This window comes from Rhincodon typus, chromosome 16 (genome assembly GCF_021869965.1).
Source record: "Rhincodon typus isolate 14 chromosome 16, sRhiTyp1.1, whole genome shotgun sequence".
Classification (NCBI taxonomy): domain Eukaryota; kingdom Metazoa; phylum Chordata; class Chondrichthyes; order Orectolobiformes; family Rhincodontidae; genus Rhincodon; species Rhincodon typus.
The window spans coordinates 60607882-60623643 of NC_063347.1; the positions used below are offsets into that span (position 1 = coordinate 60607882).

At 41.9% G+C, this 15762-nt stretch overlaps 1 protein-coding gene across 4 annotated transcripts in view; it reads left to right on the forward strand.

Annotated features, from left to right (window-relative positions):
- The window catches only part of itpr1b (inositol 1,4,5-trisphosphate receptor, type 1b), a 500439-nt gene that overhangs the window by 151529 nt on the left and 333148 nt on the right, over positions 1 to 15762 (forward strand). For all 4 annotated transcript variants that reach the window (XM_048606463.1, XM_048606462.1, XM_048606465.1 and 1 more), the window contains exons 5-6: positions 12090 to 12176; positions 14716 to 14874. In XM_048606463.1, coding sequence (XP_048462420.1) covers positions 12090 to 12176; positions 14716 to 14874 — 246 coding nt within the window. The remainder of the gene's footprint in view (positions 1 to 12089; positions 12177 to 14715; positions 14875 to 15762) is intronic.

The following is a 15762-nucleotide window of genomic DNA, read 5'->3' on the forward strand; positions in this document are numbered from 1 at the left end:
ACTTACCCACTTACCCACTTACCCACTTACCCACTTACCCACTTACCTCACCCGTCCTACTCCATCTTATGCACCCGTTTACTTACCCATTCACTCATTTGCCAATGCACTGAAACCTAAGCAGCTTTTCAAAGCTGCTCAGTGTGTTGCTGAATGAAGTGTCTTGCCTGAATACACAGTTGGTGCTATAAAAAGGCTCCTCTATATTTGACAGTATTGCGTTATGAAGGAGGACTTGCATGGAAGACAACTTCCCATTTCTGAAGAGGTTGAGTTCACCAACTCCACCAATAATGTGGAGCTCTGGGGCTCCAAAGTAGGAATGGAGCAGCAATCAGGTGGTGATTTAAAGCCTGAATCGCATCGTGTCAGTAAACTTGCGTCCCCATTAATTTTCAGCCTGGATAAAGAGCTGAGCTCTCAATTTTGAAACCCAAGTTTGTATTTGCAACTGAAGAATAAATCCGAGTAACTGAAGACCATGTCAATAGGGAATGCATTGTCTCTCGTTTGTTAATCAATAAGAATCTACATGATACGATAACAAACCACTGCGTCCCCTCCCTGGTTGATGCTTGTGTTAGCAGGCCTTTGCTCATATTTCAGACCTGCCTGCTAGACTGTGTGGGAGAATGGTGGGGAAAGACTTTTTTTTTACACTTAGGTGAGAGAGAGCTCTCCAGTCCCAATGAGTAGCAGAATTGTGTGCACATCTTCCTTTCATGAAGATACTTTTAACACTAATCTGCAGAGTGACTAATCCCTCTGGAAATTGGGAACCTATTATTTAACTCCAGAAGATACCACATTTGGGAGGAGAATGTGCCAATTTATCTACATCCACACACCAGCCTGATAGAAACATTTTCTTGTTGATCCATCGCAAAAATGTCCATTACCCAAATGTCCAATACTGGGTGCTGTCACTTAGTTACTGGATCAATAATCTGGAATGAGAAATCCAGGGAACTACAAATTCAAATTGCACAATGGCATTTTGAGAATTTGAGCTTTTTTTTTTGAGAAGTTCCAAATATTTGGTAGTAATGGCTGCTATCTGTAAAATGGATCTCAAAGCAGTTTGATTGTAAAGCCGTATTTGGTTCCACGGGGAGGAAACTAGCTGTTTGATATGTGACTGCATTGCTGTGGAAGACAATCAGTTCTTGATTTCCCTCTTATTATTTCAAGAGGTCACGCCACCATCTTCTCAATTTCCACTAGGAATATTCAATAATTTTTATGGACAGATGCAAATTGTAGGAAGCAAAATGCGCATGCTGTTATGTGGATTCCTGTATTTTCCTTCAAGATTCTCACAGCTGGTTCAGGTACTCGGTAGCCTTCAGTGGACAAAATGCGCAATACAATTTTAAATACACTGCATCCCTTTCCCAAAGTTAATGAGAGTCAGTGTTTCCATGTTTTAATTTCAAAAGTATAAGCACAACTTGAAATATAAACATAACTATGATAGGGAAACTGTTGGGAGAAAATGCTAAAGGAAAGAATATACCTCCATTTGGCAAGGCAAGGTTGGATCCAAAAATGGCTGAATGATGGGAGACAGTATGTGGCTCTGGAAGGCTGTGTGTGTGCGTGCCGAGTCCTTTTGTTTGAGGTAGAATTTAAAAAATTCATGAGCATATGGGTGGGATGCTATATTAATTTGCCAATAATACTGAGATCGGCTAAGCAGTTGACAATGAAAAAGAAAGTCCTCAGTTACAGGAGGTTTGCAATAGATTGGTCAATTGAACAGATCAGTGGCTCATGGAATTTTACTCTGATAAATGTGAGGGGATATGCTTTGGTTGAAGTAACAAGAGAAGGGAATACTCAACAAATGGCAGGATTGCTAAAAAGCTCAGAGCAACAGAAGGATCTTGAGGCGCTTGCCCACAAATCCCTGAAAGGTGCCAGGGCTGGTTAATAGGCTCACAGCACAGATTATAAGAGCAGGCATGTTACGTTGGAGCTTGACAGGACTTCCTTTAGGCCAGAGCTGACGTACTGTGTGCTGTTCTGGTCACTGCCTTAGAGGAAGGATGTGTTTGTACTGGATGGGATACAGGGCAGATTGACCTGGATTTTGCCTGGGATAGAGTATTTCCACTGTGAAGCGAGGCTGGATTAGCTGAGGGTGTTTTCTTTAGAGCAGAGAAGGCTGTGAAATCCTGATTTGAGGGGCGTGGACAGAATTGATAGAAAGCAGCTGTTTGCCTCAGTTGGAAGTCAGTCAAAAGGGGACACAATTTTAAGGTAAAAGGCAGGAGGTTTAAGAGATTTGAGGGGGAAAGAAAATGTTCTCAAAAAGAGGATGTGGGAATATAGAATACACTGCCTGAAGGCAGCTGAGGTGACAAACTTCTCAAACATTTATTTAACCAGAAGTATTTGGATGGTCACCAGAAATGTCATAACATTCAAGGCTGTGGGCCAAATGCTGGCAAGTGAGCCTAGTGTAGATTTACAATAACTTTTGTTGGTGCAGACTCGATGGGCCGAAGGGCCTCTTCCATGTTGTATATTTCAACTTTCCCTGTATCATTGTTCCATATTTTAAGCTTTAGATTAATTTATTAATCCATTCAGTCACATACAGTGTGGTAAAAGATTTTAGAGAAAGCAAGAACTGCAGATGCTGGAGTCAGAGACAACACAGTGCGGAGCTGGAGGAACACAGCAGGCCAGGCAGCATCAGAGGAACAGGAAAGCTGACGTTTCGGGTCGGGACCCTTCTTCAGAAATGGAGGAGGGGGAAGGCAGCTGGGAAATAGGAGGATTAGGGCTGGGGAAGTTAGGTGGGATGGTGATAGGTGAGTGCAGGTAGGGAGTGGTGGGGATTGCTCAGTGAGGTGGGAGGAGCAGATAGGTGGGAGAGAAGATGGACAAGTTGTGTCAGGTCAAGGAGGTGGGGATAAGAGGGAGGGTCAGACATGGGATGAGGCTGGAAATGGGGAGATTTTAAAACTGGTAAAACCCACGTTTAGGCCATTGAGCTTCTGAGGCGGAATATGAGGTGCTGTTCCTCCGGTTTGCGGGTGGTGTCATTGTGACACTGGAGGAGGCCCAGGATGGACGTGTCGCCCAGGGATTGGGAGGGGGAGTCAAAACGGTTGCCACTCGGAAGGTGTTGTTGTTTGTCGTGTACGTAGCGCAGATGCTCTATGAAACGTCTGAGTCTACCCTTGGCCTCACCGATGTAGAGGAGGCCACATTGGGAGCAGCGGATTCAGTAGACCAAGTTGGCAGGTGACCCCCCGTCTCATGTGGAAGGTTTGGTTTGTGCCTTGAATGGAGGTGAGGGGGGAGGTTTAGGGGCAGGTGTAGCACTTTCTGCGGTTGCAAGGGTGGGCTGCGTTTGTTGAAGTTAATGTAACAATTTCTATGACTGAGAAGCTGCTGTAGTCATCAGTAATGTACTAAGTGGGTGTTCATCAGCCTGCCGATGTACCAAATCAAAACTAACGTTAACCTGTGTCTTGGGGTATCTCACATCTGTTGAGATGATCAGAAAGATTTGTGTGAGATGTGTCAAATGCTGATTTGAGTGTGAACGTGCTCCAATTCCTAGAACCGTATCTTTCCCCTGAGGAGTAGTTTAGTTTTGACAATTCCCTGGTGACCTTTTGTAAATGATACTAATTACATGTTCCCTGGCTGATAACATAATGAAAAGGTGATCACTGTTACAACCATATTCGCTCATATTTGAACTTGAACTTGTAGTGTGCGAATGATTCCACTTGTAGATGCTATCTTGATTGTGGTCTTTCCAATTTTATGATTGCACAGCTTTTATACATGGTTACAATGGCCCATCTTATCTGGTTGCCGCGTAATTTTAGCTCTGCTTTTTGATTTTGTACAGTTATGAACCACTGCTTCCTCAGTTTTGGCAACATGTCATGGAGGAGTCTGTAGGACTGGGTTTGTCTGCTGATACTCAACATAGAATGCCTACTTTGGTTATTTGAGTACCCAATGCTCTAATTCTTGGATAGTTTACCATCCGTATTCATGGACAAGTTTACCAATGGTCTGTGATCAGTGGTAAAGTTGTACTACAAGTTGTCTACTTGCCATCACAGTGATCGCTATGCTGTCTGCCATGTCTTGCTGCATGGAAGTCAACTGGGCTTGCATCACAATGAGTTGGCAGTGTTCTCCGTGTCAAAAATAGGCTTTTTTTTTTTTTGCAACTTGCTAGCAACTGTCATTTTTATCTGGTGAAAACCCTGTTGGTGTGATTTACTCTACATACTTCATCTTCTGTCAGATCTCAAAGGGCATCAGATAATATGGTGAGCTCAGGATTGAAGTAATGACCAGATGTGAGGAGTCTGCACAGATTCCAGACTTCTTGCCTGGGTGCAGGTTCTGCAAACTTTGCAATGCTTCAACTTTTGACCGATCTGACACACTTTCACTGCTGAACACATGACCAAAGAATTGATTCTGCTTTTATTGAAGAAGTGTTATGGATTAGACCAAATCCCTTCAAAATATATCAGAGAGATGGGGCCCAGGCTACCTTTTATCTTGTGTAAAGACAAGTGTAAGATGTTGTGTTCCAGATGCGATTCGATTGGTCAAACTACTAGGCTTTAAGCAAAATTCACTTTTTTATTCTTACATCACAGTTAAAATACAAACAAAAAACAGTTGGTATAACTTTAACTCTATGGGAAAACTTAACAAAATAATATACTATTTAACTGCTACTTAACAACTGTTCTAATAGAGCAGCATCCCATAAACACACACTTAGCAAATGCAAATTCATCCAAACAGATTTCCCTCACACACTGTCTCTAGTGCAGGAGAAAGAACATCAACAGAATGAATCTAGCACACGGGACATATCTCAAGTTTTTTTTTTTATTTGCAGCTGCAGAAAGAGAGCTGTATCTCACAGCTTCCTCCAAAACCCCCAGCTTCACATGAAAGAGATTATTTGCTTGGTGCAGTATTTAACACTATACAGTTTCTCCCTGATATTGTTGATTTGTTGGGTGCGAGTTACGTTCTCACTATATGGCCTCGGTTTGGTGACTCCGTGTCAATGCAGATTCCAATCTGGTTTCTGCACTTGGATTTTTTTTTTTGGTGACTTGCATGGGTGACTCCCAAGTTGTGGGCTTGGTCCCAACTTTCCTAAGAATGTCAATTTAGGAATGTTTGAAATAGAAACAGACTGCACATGTAATTGCACTCACATGCAGATCCATTGTTCTGTGAACATTTGATAAGTTTTCCAGGTATGCAATGCAATAAAGCATTCATTCAAATATCTTTGAATAAGATTGTGAGAGTAGTCCTGAGACTTTTCAGTAGTTTTTCACCATTTGGATGGGGAAGTATCAATTATTCTCGTTGTTTAAGAATGGACAATGCTGAATTTTGCTTCTGCCCCATGGCATTAACAGACGCTCCAGTATTCAGAAGAGCATTACCTGTGGGTAGCAGTCACAAGTGACTGGTCAGTTTGTCCAAAAACAAGCATGAAACAATACTCCACGTTATCTCCCTCTACGTTTGCAGTGTTCTGTTGCACTTTAGTTGCTCTAAACATATGTGGCACACTTCTGGTAGTAATGTTCTTTGCTATTGAGTTTGTTGAAGAGTGACAAAGTGGTTGTGCTTTCTACTGGATGTTCCCTATTTGCCATTAGCAAGAAGTCCTGTCTGTTATGGATATGCATTGCTGCAGTGGAAACTCTTTAGACGAGTTGCAGCCCTTAGTGAGGTCTGTTTTACCGTTGTTTTACACATGTCTTCCTGGTACAGGAGTGATGACCCAGGTTTATAGGAATTTAATGAGACTTCTAACAATCTCAACTTCTGTAAGCTCTGGATTCTGAAAGCGATAATCGTCCTGCTGACTCCACCGGCGCTGACAGCTTTTTTCCGTTGTTTTCAAGTACGCGTTGGCATGGTTAGCTGACTGAAGTGGCAACCTCAGATTGTGCTTTGATTTTCTTTACAGTATGCTCGACATCATCGAAGTCACACTTGATTGTTGGTTGCCTCAAATGCATGCAAAATTGGTCATTTATCTTGTTTGTACAGTAGAAATTGTTAGAAGTTAGTTGTTTTCTAGGTTGCTTTTTCTTTTGCACAAAATAGATTGTCATGCATTTTCTTTTTGCTATGTAGTGGTCATTTTGCCCAAGGGCAATTGGGCCAAGTTAAAATACCTTCCCATTCTTCTTCTCCATCGTGGAGGAGTGAAGCTTTTCTGTTGCCATCTGGAATCATAAACCTGACATCATGCCAATAAAATCTTGTGGCCACTTTTGCCAATGTGGGAATACAGATGATGGCTCTGAATGCAGAGCCTAAAATAGCATAGACAATACCATAGTGATGAGCAACATCATGCTGGTAAATACCTAAAGAACTGCGGAGGCTGCAAATCAGAAGCAAAAATGGAAAAGCTCAGCAGGTCTGGCAGCATCTGTGAAGAGAGAAATCCGAGGTAACATTTCGGGTTGAGTGACCCTTTGCTAGTGCTTGAGCAAGGATCCAGAATTGCCTGCCTTTTTTCTTTTAAAAACACGTGTATCGATAGCTTGCATTTTGGCTGATCAGTTATTTTTGCAGAATCACTGTGCAAGCCCTTCTCTTGGTAATTCTGAGCTGCAGTGTCTCAGTCTGCATCTAACAATAGGCTACAGCCTCAATGTGCTCCTTAAATGTCCAACGTAAAATTCCGTCTGCAAAAATTAGAGAAATATCTTCCAAATGTTTCATACCGGAGAGTGCCACGGTCTTTTCAGCCTTTTTGCTGCCGTCCTGAATTCCTTTCAGAAGGAACAGTGCGATTCAGCACGAAGCATTCAGAATCAAATGGCACTTGCTGTTAACACTTGGATTCCTTTTATTCTGTCTGGCACAAGTGAATGGAAACCTTCAAAAGGAAAAGTGCCTCAAGTTTTATGTCGACTCGGATCCAGAGTGAAACTCTGGCCTTGATCCTTTCTGCAATGGGAGCAGTTTCTCTCCAGCTAATTTCCTTTTAGATTTCTTCGTGCTTTGTGGGTATCACTGGCTGCACCTGCATTTATTGCCCATCCCTGTTTGCCCTTAAAGACCTGCCGTTTTGACCTGCTACAGTCAGGCCCATATCCTTGGCCCATATCCTTGTAAACCTTTCCTATCCACGTATTCGCCCGAAAGCCTTTTAAATGTTGTCGTTGTACCTGCCTCAACCACTTCCACTTTCGTTGGCAGCTCAGACCCTGTGCATATCACCCTCTGTTTCAAAAAAAAAGTTGCCCCTCTGGTTCCCATTTATTCTTTCCCCTCTTACCCTAAACTGATGCCCTGAAGTCCTCCATTTCTGCAATACTTGGAAAAAGAATGAGTGCATTCACCCTATCCATGCCTCTCATGACCTTATACACTTCCATAAGATCCACAACCCCCCCAACACCACCCCCATCTCCTACACTCTAAAGAAAAAAGTCCTAGCTTGTCCAACCCCTCCCAATAAATCAGTCCCTTGAATCCCGGCAAAATCCTTGTAAATTTCTCCTGCACTTTTTTTTTTTTTCCAGTTTAATAACATCCTTCAAATAACAAGGTGACCAAAACTGAGCACAATACTCCAAGTGCGGCCTCACCAGTGTCCTGTGCTACTGCCCATTTGGTGTAGGTACTCCACCGCAATGCTGTTATAGACCGAGTTGCACTGAAGGAACAGTGATATAATGTCAAGTCACGTCGCTGAGAGGAACTTACTACTAAATTATTAAATTTTGAGGCTATTAAACTAAGCCACCTTGAAAGTTTTAGCAGATCATATTAGGACTCCTGTACGTCACATACTAGGGGATTCCTCTGTGTCATTGCTTGTGGTGGGTCAGAGGATGTATCAAATAAAATGCTTTAAGGAAGTGTGTGAAATACGCAAAGTTTTCCCTATATTAATAGATGCACTGCGGCATCCTGATCTGTGTTTTCGGCCAGTTGTGTTGGTTTAGATTTCTGCTACGTCTGGTGCAGTTTTACGCTGGGTTTACCCCTCAATAAGGGGTGTGATGAAGGTAGTTCTTGTATCTGTAACAACGAAATAACAATGAGGCCGTGCAGGAAGAAAACATGTTGGTTCCTGCTGTAGCTGCCATCAGGAAATGAATGTGAAAGGGTTTTTTGACTCCTTCAGTAACATTCCTGCCACCCTCTTTAATTTCCCCTGCTGGTTGGCACTGAGCCATCTTCGATAGCTAGCACATTGCAATTGTAATGATTGACAGAGCAACCAGTTACAAGGTGAAAGCATTAGTAACCGACCAGCAACTCTTAGCTTAGCGGGAGCTCTAGTACTTCTGAATCCAGAATTGTTCAAGTTCCAATCCAGACTATAGGTTGTTGCTTTAGCGCAAGACTGAGCAATGAGGTACTGTCTTTGGGAGGAGATGTTAAACAAAGGCCCCTGCTGCTGTTTTAAGTGAATGTAGAAGTTGCATGTCACTGAGAAGAGCGGAGGTGGTGTCCTGGCCAATATTTATCCTTCAACTAACATCACTACAACTTAAGATTATCCGGTCATTATGCCACTGCTGCTCGTTGGACCATGCTGTGCGCAAATTAGCTGTTTCCCGAAAATGCAACAGTGAGGACATGTCAAAGTGCTTCACTTGAGTGTAAAGTGCCTTGCGGGCATCCTGGGGAATGAAAGGCACAATAGAACTTCAAGTTATTCTTTCTCTTTTTTTTTTCCCCCTCAGCTAATCAGTTCAGATGCTGAAAGCTACTACTTTCCCAAAGGTCACAAACTGCTGCTGATTTTCAGTGAAATGGGTTGAGTCTCTAGAGAGCAAACTTAAAACTACGTCAGTGTTTCTCCGAACTGCGCAGTTTTTAAAAAAAAAATTTCCTTTAGTTCTAAAAAAAGCACCAGAGAATAGAAAAGTTCTGCTCAAAGTGTGAAAGAAAACAGAAATAATTAGCGCTCTTGACATTTTTACAGCTTTTAAATGTTTTATTTTTGATGCACTCCTGTGATGTTTGTGCTGTATTTTAATGTCAACCCTTTCACTATGATCTCCCCCAAATGTTGGTTTGTTCAGCCGTGTATATCAAATGTGACCAAGTGGGAAGCACTTGAACCTCTGAGTCAGAAGGTTACACATCAGCTATAATTCCCAAGGCAGGAGTTGTGAAAAACGGGCTGGTGTTCCAGTCCAGATCTGAGGGAGCGGCAGAGTGTGCAAGATTTCTTCTTTTTGAATGAGGCATTGAAACAAGCCCTTGTATCCTATCTCAATGTGGACATAAAAGAAGCCATTAGAATTGTTTGTGAATAGAGCTGGCTGATTTATCCCTGGTTCCCCCATCAATATTCATCCTTCAGATCACAAAGACAGATCATCTGGACATTATTACATTTCTACTTCTGGGAGTGTGAGAATTGGTTTACTACGACAGAATTTCATTTTGGAAGCATTTTGTTACCTGTAAAGTACAAGTGACATTGACAGGTTGGTAGAGTGGGTAGATAGGTGGCAGAGAAATGTAAGGAGATTTGTATTTTGATTACAAGACCATTGTTAGACAATAGAAAACAGGGGATACAATTCTAGAGGGGATGCAGGAATAGAGGGACCTGTGTCTATATGTTCACGGATCATTGAAAGGTGGCCGGACCTGTAGAGAGCAGTTAAAACAGACAGTACTCACAATTTTATTAATAGGAGCATGAGGTAATAGGAGCAAGGTGATGGTGAATTTGTACAAGATACTCGATAGGCTTCTTCAGCTGGAGTATTGTGTATGCTTGTTCCACATTGTAAGAAAGATGGGAATGCATTGGACAGAATGCAGAAGCAGTTTACAAGAATGGTTCCAGGAATGAGAGACTTCAGTGATAAGGATGGATTGAAGAAGTTGGAACTCTTATTTTTTCCTTGGAGAGAAGAAAGGTGAGGAGATTTGATCTAGGTTGTCAAAAGTCATGAGTGGACTTGATAGAGTAGATAGCGAGATGACGTTCTTGCTCGTAACAGAAACAATTTAAAGTAATGTGCAAATGAAACTAGGGTGATATGAGAAAAGACTTTTCACGTAGCGCATTCGTGCTGCTATCTGGAGATATGGGGCAGGCAGGTCCAAAGATTAATTGGATAGAAATGGTGAGCAGGGATGTCGGGTAAAATGCAGGATATTGGCACTTGGTAAAAGAATCAGTGCGGGTCCATAGGCCAAATGGTTCCTTTTTGCACCTTAACAATTTGGTGATTCTTTTTGAAGTGCTTTCTGATAGATGGCAGTTGTGATAGGTGCTGTATAAGTGCAAGCCTTTTGACTTGGAGGCCAAGACCTGTCAGTGTGAATGTGTAGCTTGTTGCCCTGTTGACTAAGTTACTGTCTGCTTGTGTTTTCTTTTAAATAGCTGGGTCATTTTTTATAGTGTGGGAAATGGTTTTTGAAATTAATTGTTCGTTTGGGAGTATCTTGTCTCCATGACTAATGAACATGAGGTTTAAACACTTCATTGTACAAAATGAGTTGATGCTTTTTATTGAAACTGAGTTGCTAAATTTCCCTACCTAAATTTGATTTTCATCAGTCCTAAAAAATGTAGTGCACTGCAATCATGTTCTTTTTTTAAAAAAATGTATTGAAACAACAAATTAAATTAAAACCAGACTGAAAACAAATTTGCATTCATAAAGTACCTTTCATGATCCCAGGATATCCCTGAAACACCTTTGAAAGGACTGTGACTGTTGGAATATCTGAAATACAACGGCCAATTTGTGCGCAAAAAGCTCCTTAAGAAAACATCATTGAGCTGATAAACAGCTAATCTGCGTAGGCTTTTATTCCCACTTCCCCTGGTCTGTCGGGTTTGTTCTGGATATAACTAAACCAAGGCAGTTCTAACAACTCCATTTCCCAAAGTGTATGACAAAAAAATGCCTATGCGTTGCTTGCAATCCAAGTCAACCCTTTCATGTGAACCCTTTGCCTGCAAATCAGGCTGGAACTGATGATTGACCTGATCCATCCCAACTTCTCGTCATTGTAGAGACAGTAAGAACTACCGATGCTGGAGTCAGAGATAACACAGTGTGGAGCTTGAGGAGCACAGCAGGCCAGGCAGCATCAGAGGAGCAGGAAAGTTGACGTTTTGGGTCGGGACCTGAAATATCAACTTTCTTGCTCCTCTGATGCTGCCTGGCCTGCTGTGTTCCTCCAGCTCTACACTCTATTATTTTATATTCTCCTCATTGTAGCTATCTTAGGGAGGTCAGTTAATCAATGAAGTGAGCTACTTTATTTTCTTTCCATTCAAAGAAGCTGCACAGGACGTTCAAAGTCTTGGCACAATCCAGCCTCCAGCAAATGACCAGCTTGACAAATGGCAAACCATCACAAATATGTCAAGTTTTCCACATTGGTTTTATCACTAAATTCATTAAGACTTGCTGGTGACTCCTTGGAAAGAAGCTTCTCTTGCCTTTATTGGACCGTGACATTAAACTTTGGCTTGTGCTGACTGTTCACTATTTGTATGCCATCCAGTCAAACGTATGATTTTACACCACTTAATTGTGACGATCTCCAATTCAGCCGTATCATTACGTCTGATGCACTGCCTGCTTTAAACCAAACCTCAGCTTTTCCACAGTTAGTGTGACAGTTCACTCCATTACAGAGTTACAAGGTTTGATGTGAACACAAACACACCCATTGCTTCAACCTGACGCAAACACTTTTTAAAAAACCCGTTATCCTACTACTCATTACGTCATCAAGCTTCATATGTTTTCTTCTTTGCGTTTCATTCTCATTTAATCTCCTCTTGGCTAACCCAACATGCTGCAGGTCAATTTCCACACCCATTTTATTGATGGCAGTTAAAGGATAAATATAGGCCTAGGGCACAGATAAAAGATCATTGAGGGGATCGTGTGGTTTGGGCTAGATGAACTGAAGAATCAACTCCAACTGTCATTGTTCATTTGGCTAGTGCATCAGGCAAGTCATTGCCCACTCGTTAGGAATGAAGTGTGCTCTGGCACTATGTTTGTACATCAGCAGTGGTACTGACATTTTGCAAACTGTCTCCACAGCATGCTTCGGACCTGGAAAAGAAACAAAACGAATCCGAAAACCGGAAGCTGCTCGGAACGATTATTCAATATGGCAATGTTATTCAGGCAAGTGTGATACAGTAAAATAATGTCACCACCAATCTCTGGTTGGTAAAGTTACACTGTTTTCTCGATGCTATTCTTAAAATGCCTAAGTTTTTGCCAACGTCTATACACTTGATCGCTGTGTTGATGGTAGTAGATGAAAGTGAGCAATGTTTTTGGGGATATGAAAGAAAACACTAGGAATAAACAGAAGGCCTCCCCTTCTATCTGAAAGGGGAGAGTAGAATATACCTGAAACATCATTTCATCAGAGTCTAGAAGTATCACGTACAAATTATTGGCACACAGCGTAGAACTGGTGTGCCTTTTTAATAAAGGTGTTTGATCAATACAAAAATTGCCACTACAACTGTTGAGTGGTGATTTCCCTTTTGTATCAGTGTGTACTTGCTAAAAGAGACTGACCTGCAACTCTGCAGCGAAGCAAGATTCCCACGGGGAGTTAGGTGGGAGTCCTGACCCTGGTTTTACACCATAGTGGAACCACCAAGTGTGACCTTGGAACACCTAGTGCTACATTGAATTATAAATGCAGCTGGGAAACTAAAATTAGCTTAATGTGGAATCCTTGGTCAGAAACCTTGGGTATTGCCTAAACATGGAATTCACCAGTTGTAAAATCTCTCTGCTCCAGGCCTTTATCCCATGTCCAACCCTCCCTCCCATCCCCACCTCCTTGACCTGACACAACCTGTCCATCTTCTCTCTCACTTATTCACCCCACCACCCTGCTACTTGCACTCCCCTATCACCATCCCAGTCTATCACACAAACCAACCTTCCATCCATTGACCCCATCCGTGCTTCCTGCTGCCTCTGGAAAGCAACCAATAGGATCACAGACTCCTCCCACCCTGGTTATACGCGTTTCCACCCTGCTCCATCAGGGAGAAGATATAAAAGTTTGATTACACGTACAAGTAGATACAAGAGTAGCTTCTTCCCCGCCATTATCAGACGTTTGAATGGACCTGTCAAATGTTAACGTTGCTGTCACTCTGCACCTTCTCTGCAGCTGTAGCCCTGTTTTCTGTACTCTGTTCAGCTACACTTTGTACGATAGTATGATCTTCTTTGTAGACCACGCAAAACAACACTTTGTCTCAGTACATGTGACAGCAATCGATTAATCAGTGAATCAAAGGGAAACAGAGGGGTCAGAAGATCCATTTGATTCAGTGGTGAAAATGCCCTGCAATGCAAGTAGAAAATTAAAATAATAAAGAATGGGCCATTAAAATTGCAAATCATCATGGAGCTTGCACAAATAGCCGAGGTGCAGTTCGTGACAATTAAAATGCATTTTCCTGTGTTTGTAGAAAATGAATAGAATAGGGTAACTCCTGAGCTTTAAAATGTGTAATGTTAAAGCACATAAAAGAAAATAGCTCCAAGTTTGACTTCTTACTTGCTGACAGTAATTTATTAGATGTTTTCCATGTCAGCTTGTTCAGAGATGTTATTACATCGCTCTGGATCTCGAACTGAGACCTACTTCAGAGGTAGTGACACCATCACTGCACCATAGGAGCCCTGCCTCTCAGTACTTCTGATATTTTTAATCAGCCTGCTCAGACATGTTATGGTACAGCTCTGGAGCAGGTGAAACTTGAACCCAGCCCACCTGGCTTAGGGGTGGGGACACAACAGCCCTGTCCCCTTCAGTACTTGATTTCTCCACACCAATCACCTTGCGTTAATGTGATAATTACCAAGTATCCTGAGTAAGCTGACCTCCTGAAAACATCAATTCCATCCATACAGGAAGAAATTTTACTGCTGTTTCTGTGGTCAGTGTGCTCCCTACTGTTCAGATCAATCAGAGAGAAGTGGTTTTGTTTGTCCTGTCATTTTGATGGAGTGCCACATTTGGCAAAACAAAGCAGTGCCTGGGCTTGTGCCAAGTGCAAAAGCTGCAACTGTTTCTTGTGGCTTTATCTGTGACCCTCTATATTGAAGGATGAATAGGCCACTCAACCCCTCAAACTTGCGGTGCTATTCTGTCAGATTATGGCTTATCTGTACCTCAACTCTAATTATCCCATTCACCTTTCTGATCAGCATTCTTGATATCCTTACCCTCCTTCAATAAAATCTGTCCACCTCAGTCTTAGAAGTTCCAATGATCCAAGTATCATTAGCCTTCAACTAAGTCTGTACACGCCAAATACTGGTGTTGATTTCTATGGATGCCCACTGGTCTTCAGCATTTGCAAACAGTAGTTTCCCAATCACGTTTGCTTCCAATAGTGCTGTGAGCTAGAGTTTTAATACTTTAGTGATTGCTATTTATTCTAATTCAGCCCTGGTGACGGACAGTGAAGCATTAAATGTGATTGCCATGGGGATGTGCAATTGGTTTGAAAGACGCGGAGTTTGAGAAGGTGAACTTTGTGCCCCTTAAAGTGTGTATTAATTTGGAGCTGTATTATCTTACAAAGTTGTGCATTTATATAGTTTGTTTGTAATGCGGATATATGTCTGTACGTCGGGATACGCGTGCGCATGGTTCAATAACATAATCTTGTGACTTTTGTAGTTGTTGCATCTGAAAAGCAATAAATACCTGACTGTGAACAAGAGATTGCCAGCCCTATTAGAGAAGAATGCTATGAGGGTTACTCTGGATGCTGCTGGCAACGAAGGCTCCTGGTTTTACATCCAACCATTCTACAAACTGCGGTCCATAGGCGACAGTGTAAGTGAAGTGAGATCAATGTTACTTGGCATGAAATGGAGAACGGTGTTGGGTTAAACCACTAAAGAATAGGATAACATAAACAACAAAAACTGACATTTATGTATGTCACATATTGCTACTTTTAACATAACGAAACATCCTAAAGCACTTCTCACAGGAGCATTGCAAACCGAGGTTTGATACTGAGCCACATGAGATTTTAAATCAAGGTGTAAAAGTAGCAAAAGAGGTTTAGGAAGGGAATTCCAAAGTCTGCAGCTGAGGAAACTGAAGTCATGACTGCGGTGCCGGGACAGTTAAAATTGGGAACTTACAAGAGACCAGAATTAGAAGGATGCAGATGTCAATATGAACATGTGTACAAATATATGAATTGGGACCAGCAGTAGGCCATTCAGCCCCTCAAGCCCATTCTGCCATTTAATAAGGTCAAGGCTGATCTTGTCATAACTTTGAATCTGCTTTCCTGCTTACCCCTGATAATCATTCATGTCCTAACTTAACAAGAATCTGTACACCTCTGCCTCAAAATAGTCAATGACTCGATTACACTGCCCTTTTCAGCAAATGTTCCAAAGATTCTTGCACTTTGAGAATAAAATTTGCATCATCTCTGTTTTAAATGGGTGATCAAAAAACAATGACTCCCTGGTTCTAATTTCTCCAAGAAGAAGAAACATCCTTTCCACATCTACCCTGTCAAAACCCTTCAGATCTTGGAAGTTTCAGTCAAATCGGCTCTTGTTCTTCTAAACTCTAGCAGATTGAGGCCTAGTCGGTACAATTTTTCCTCCTAAGACAATCCCCATGTCCCAGGTATGAGTCAAGCAAAACTTCTATGAACTGACTCCAATGCACTTGCATCCATCCTTAAATAAGATGACC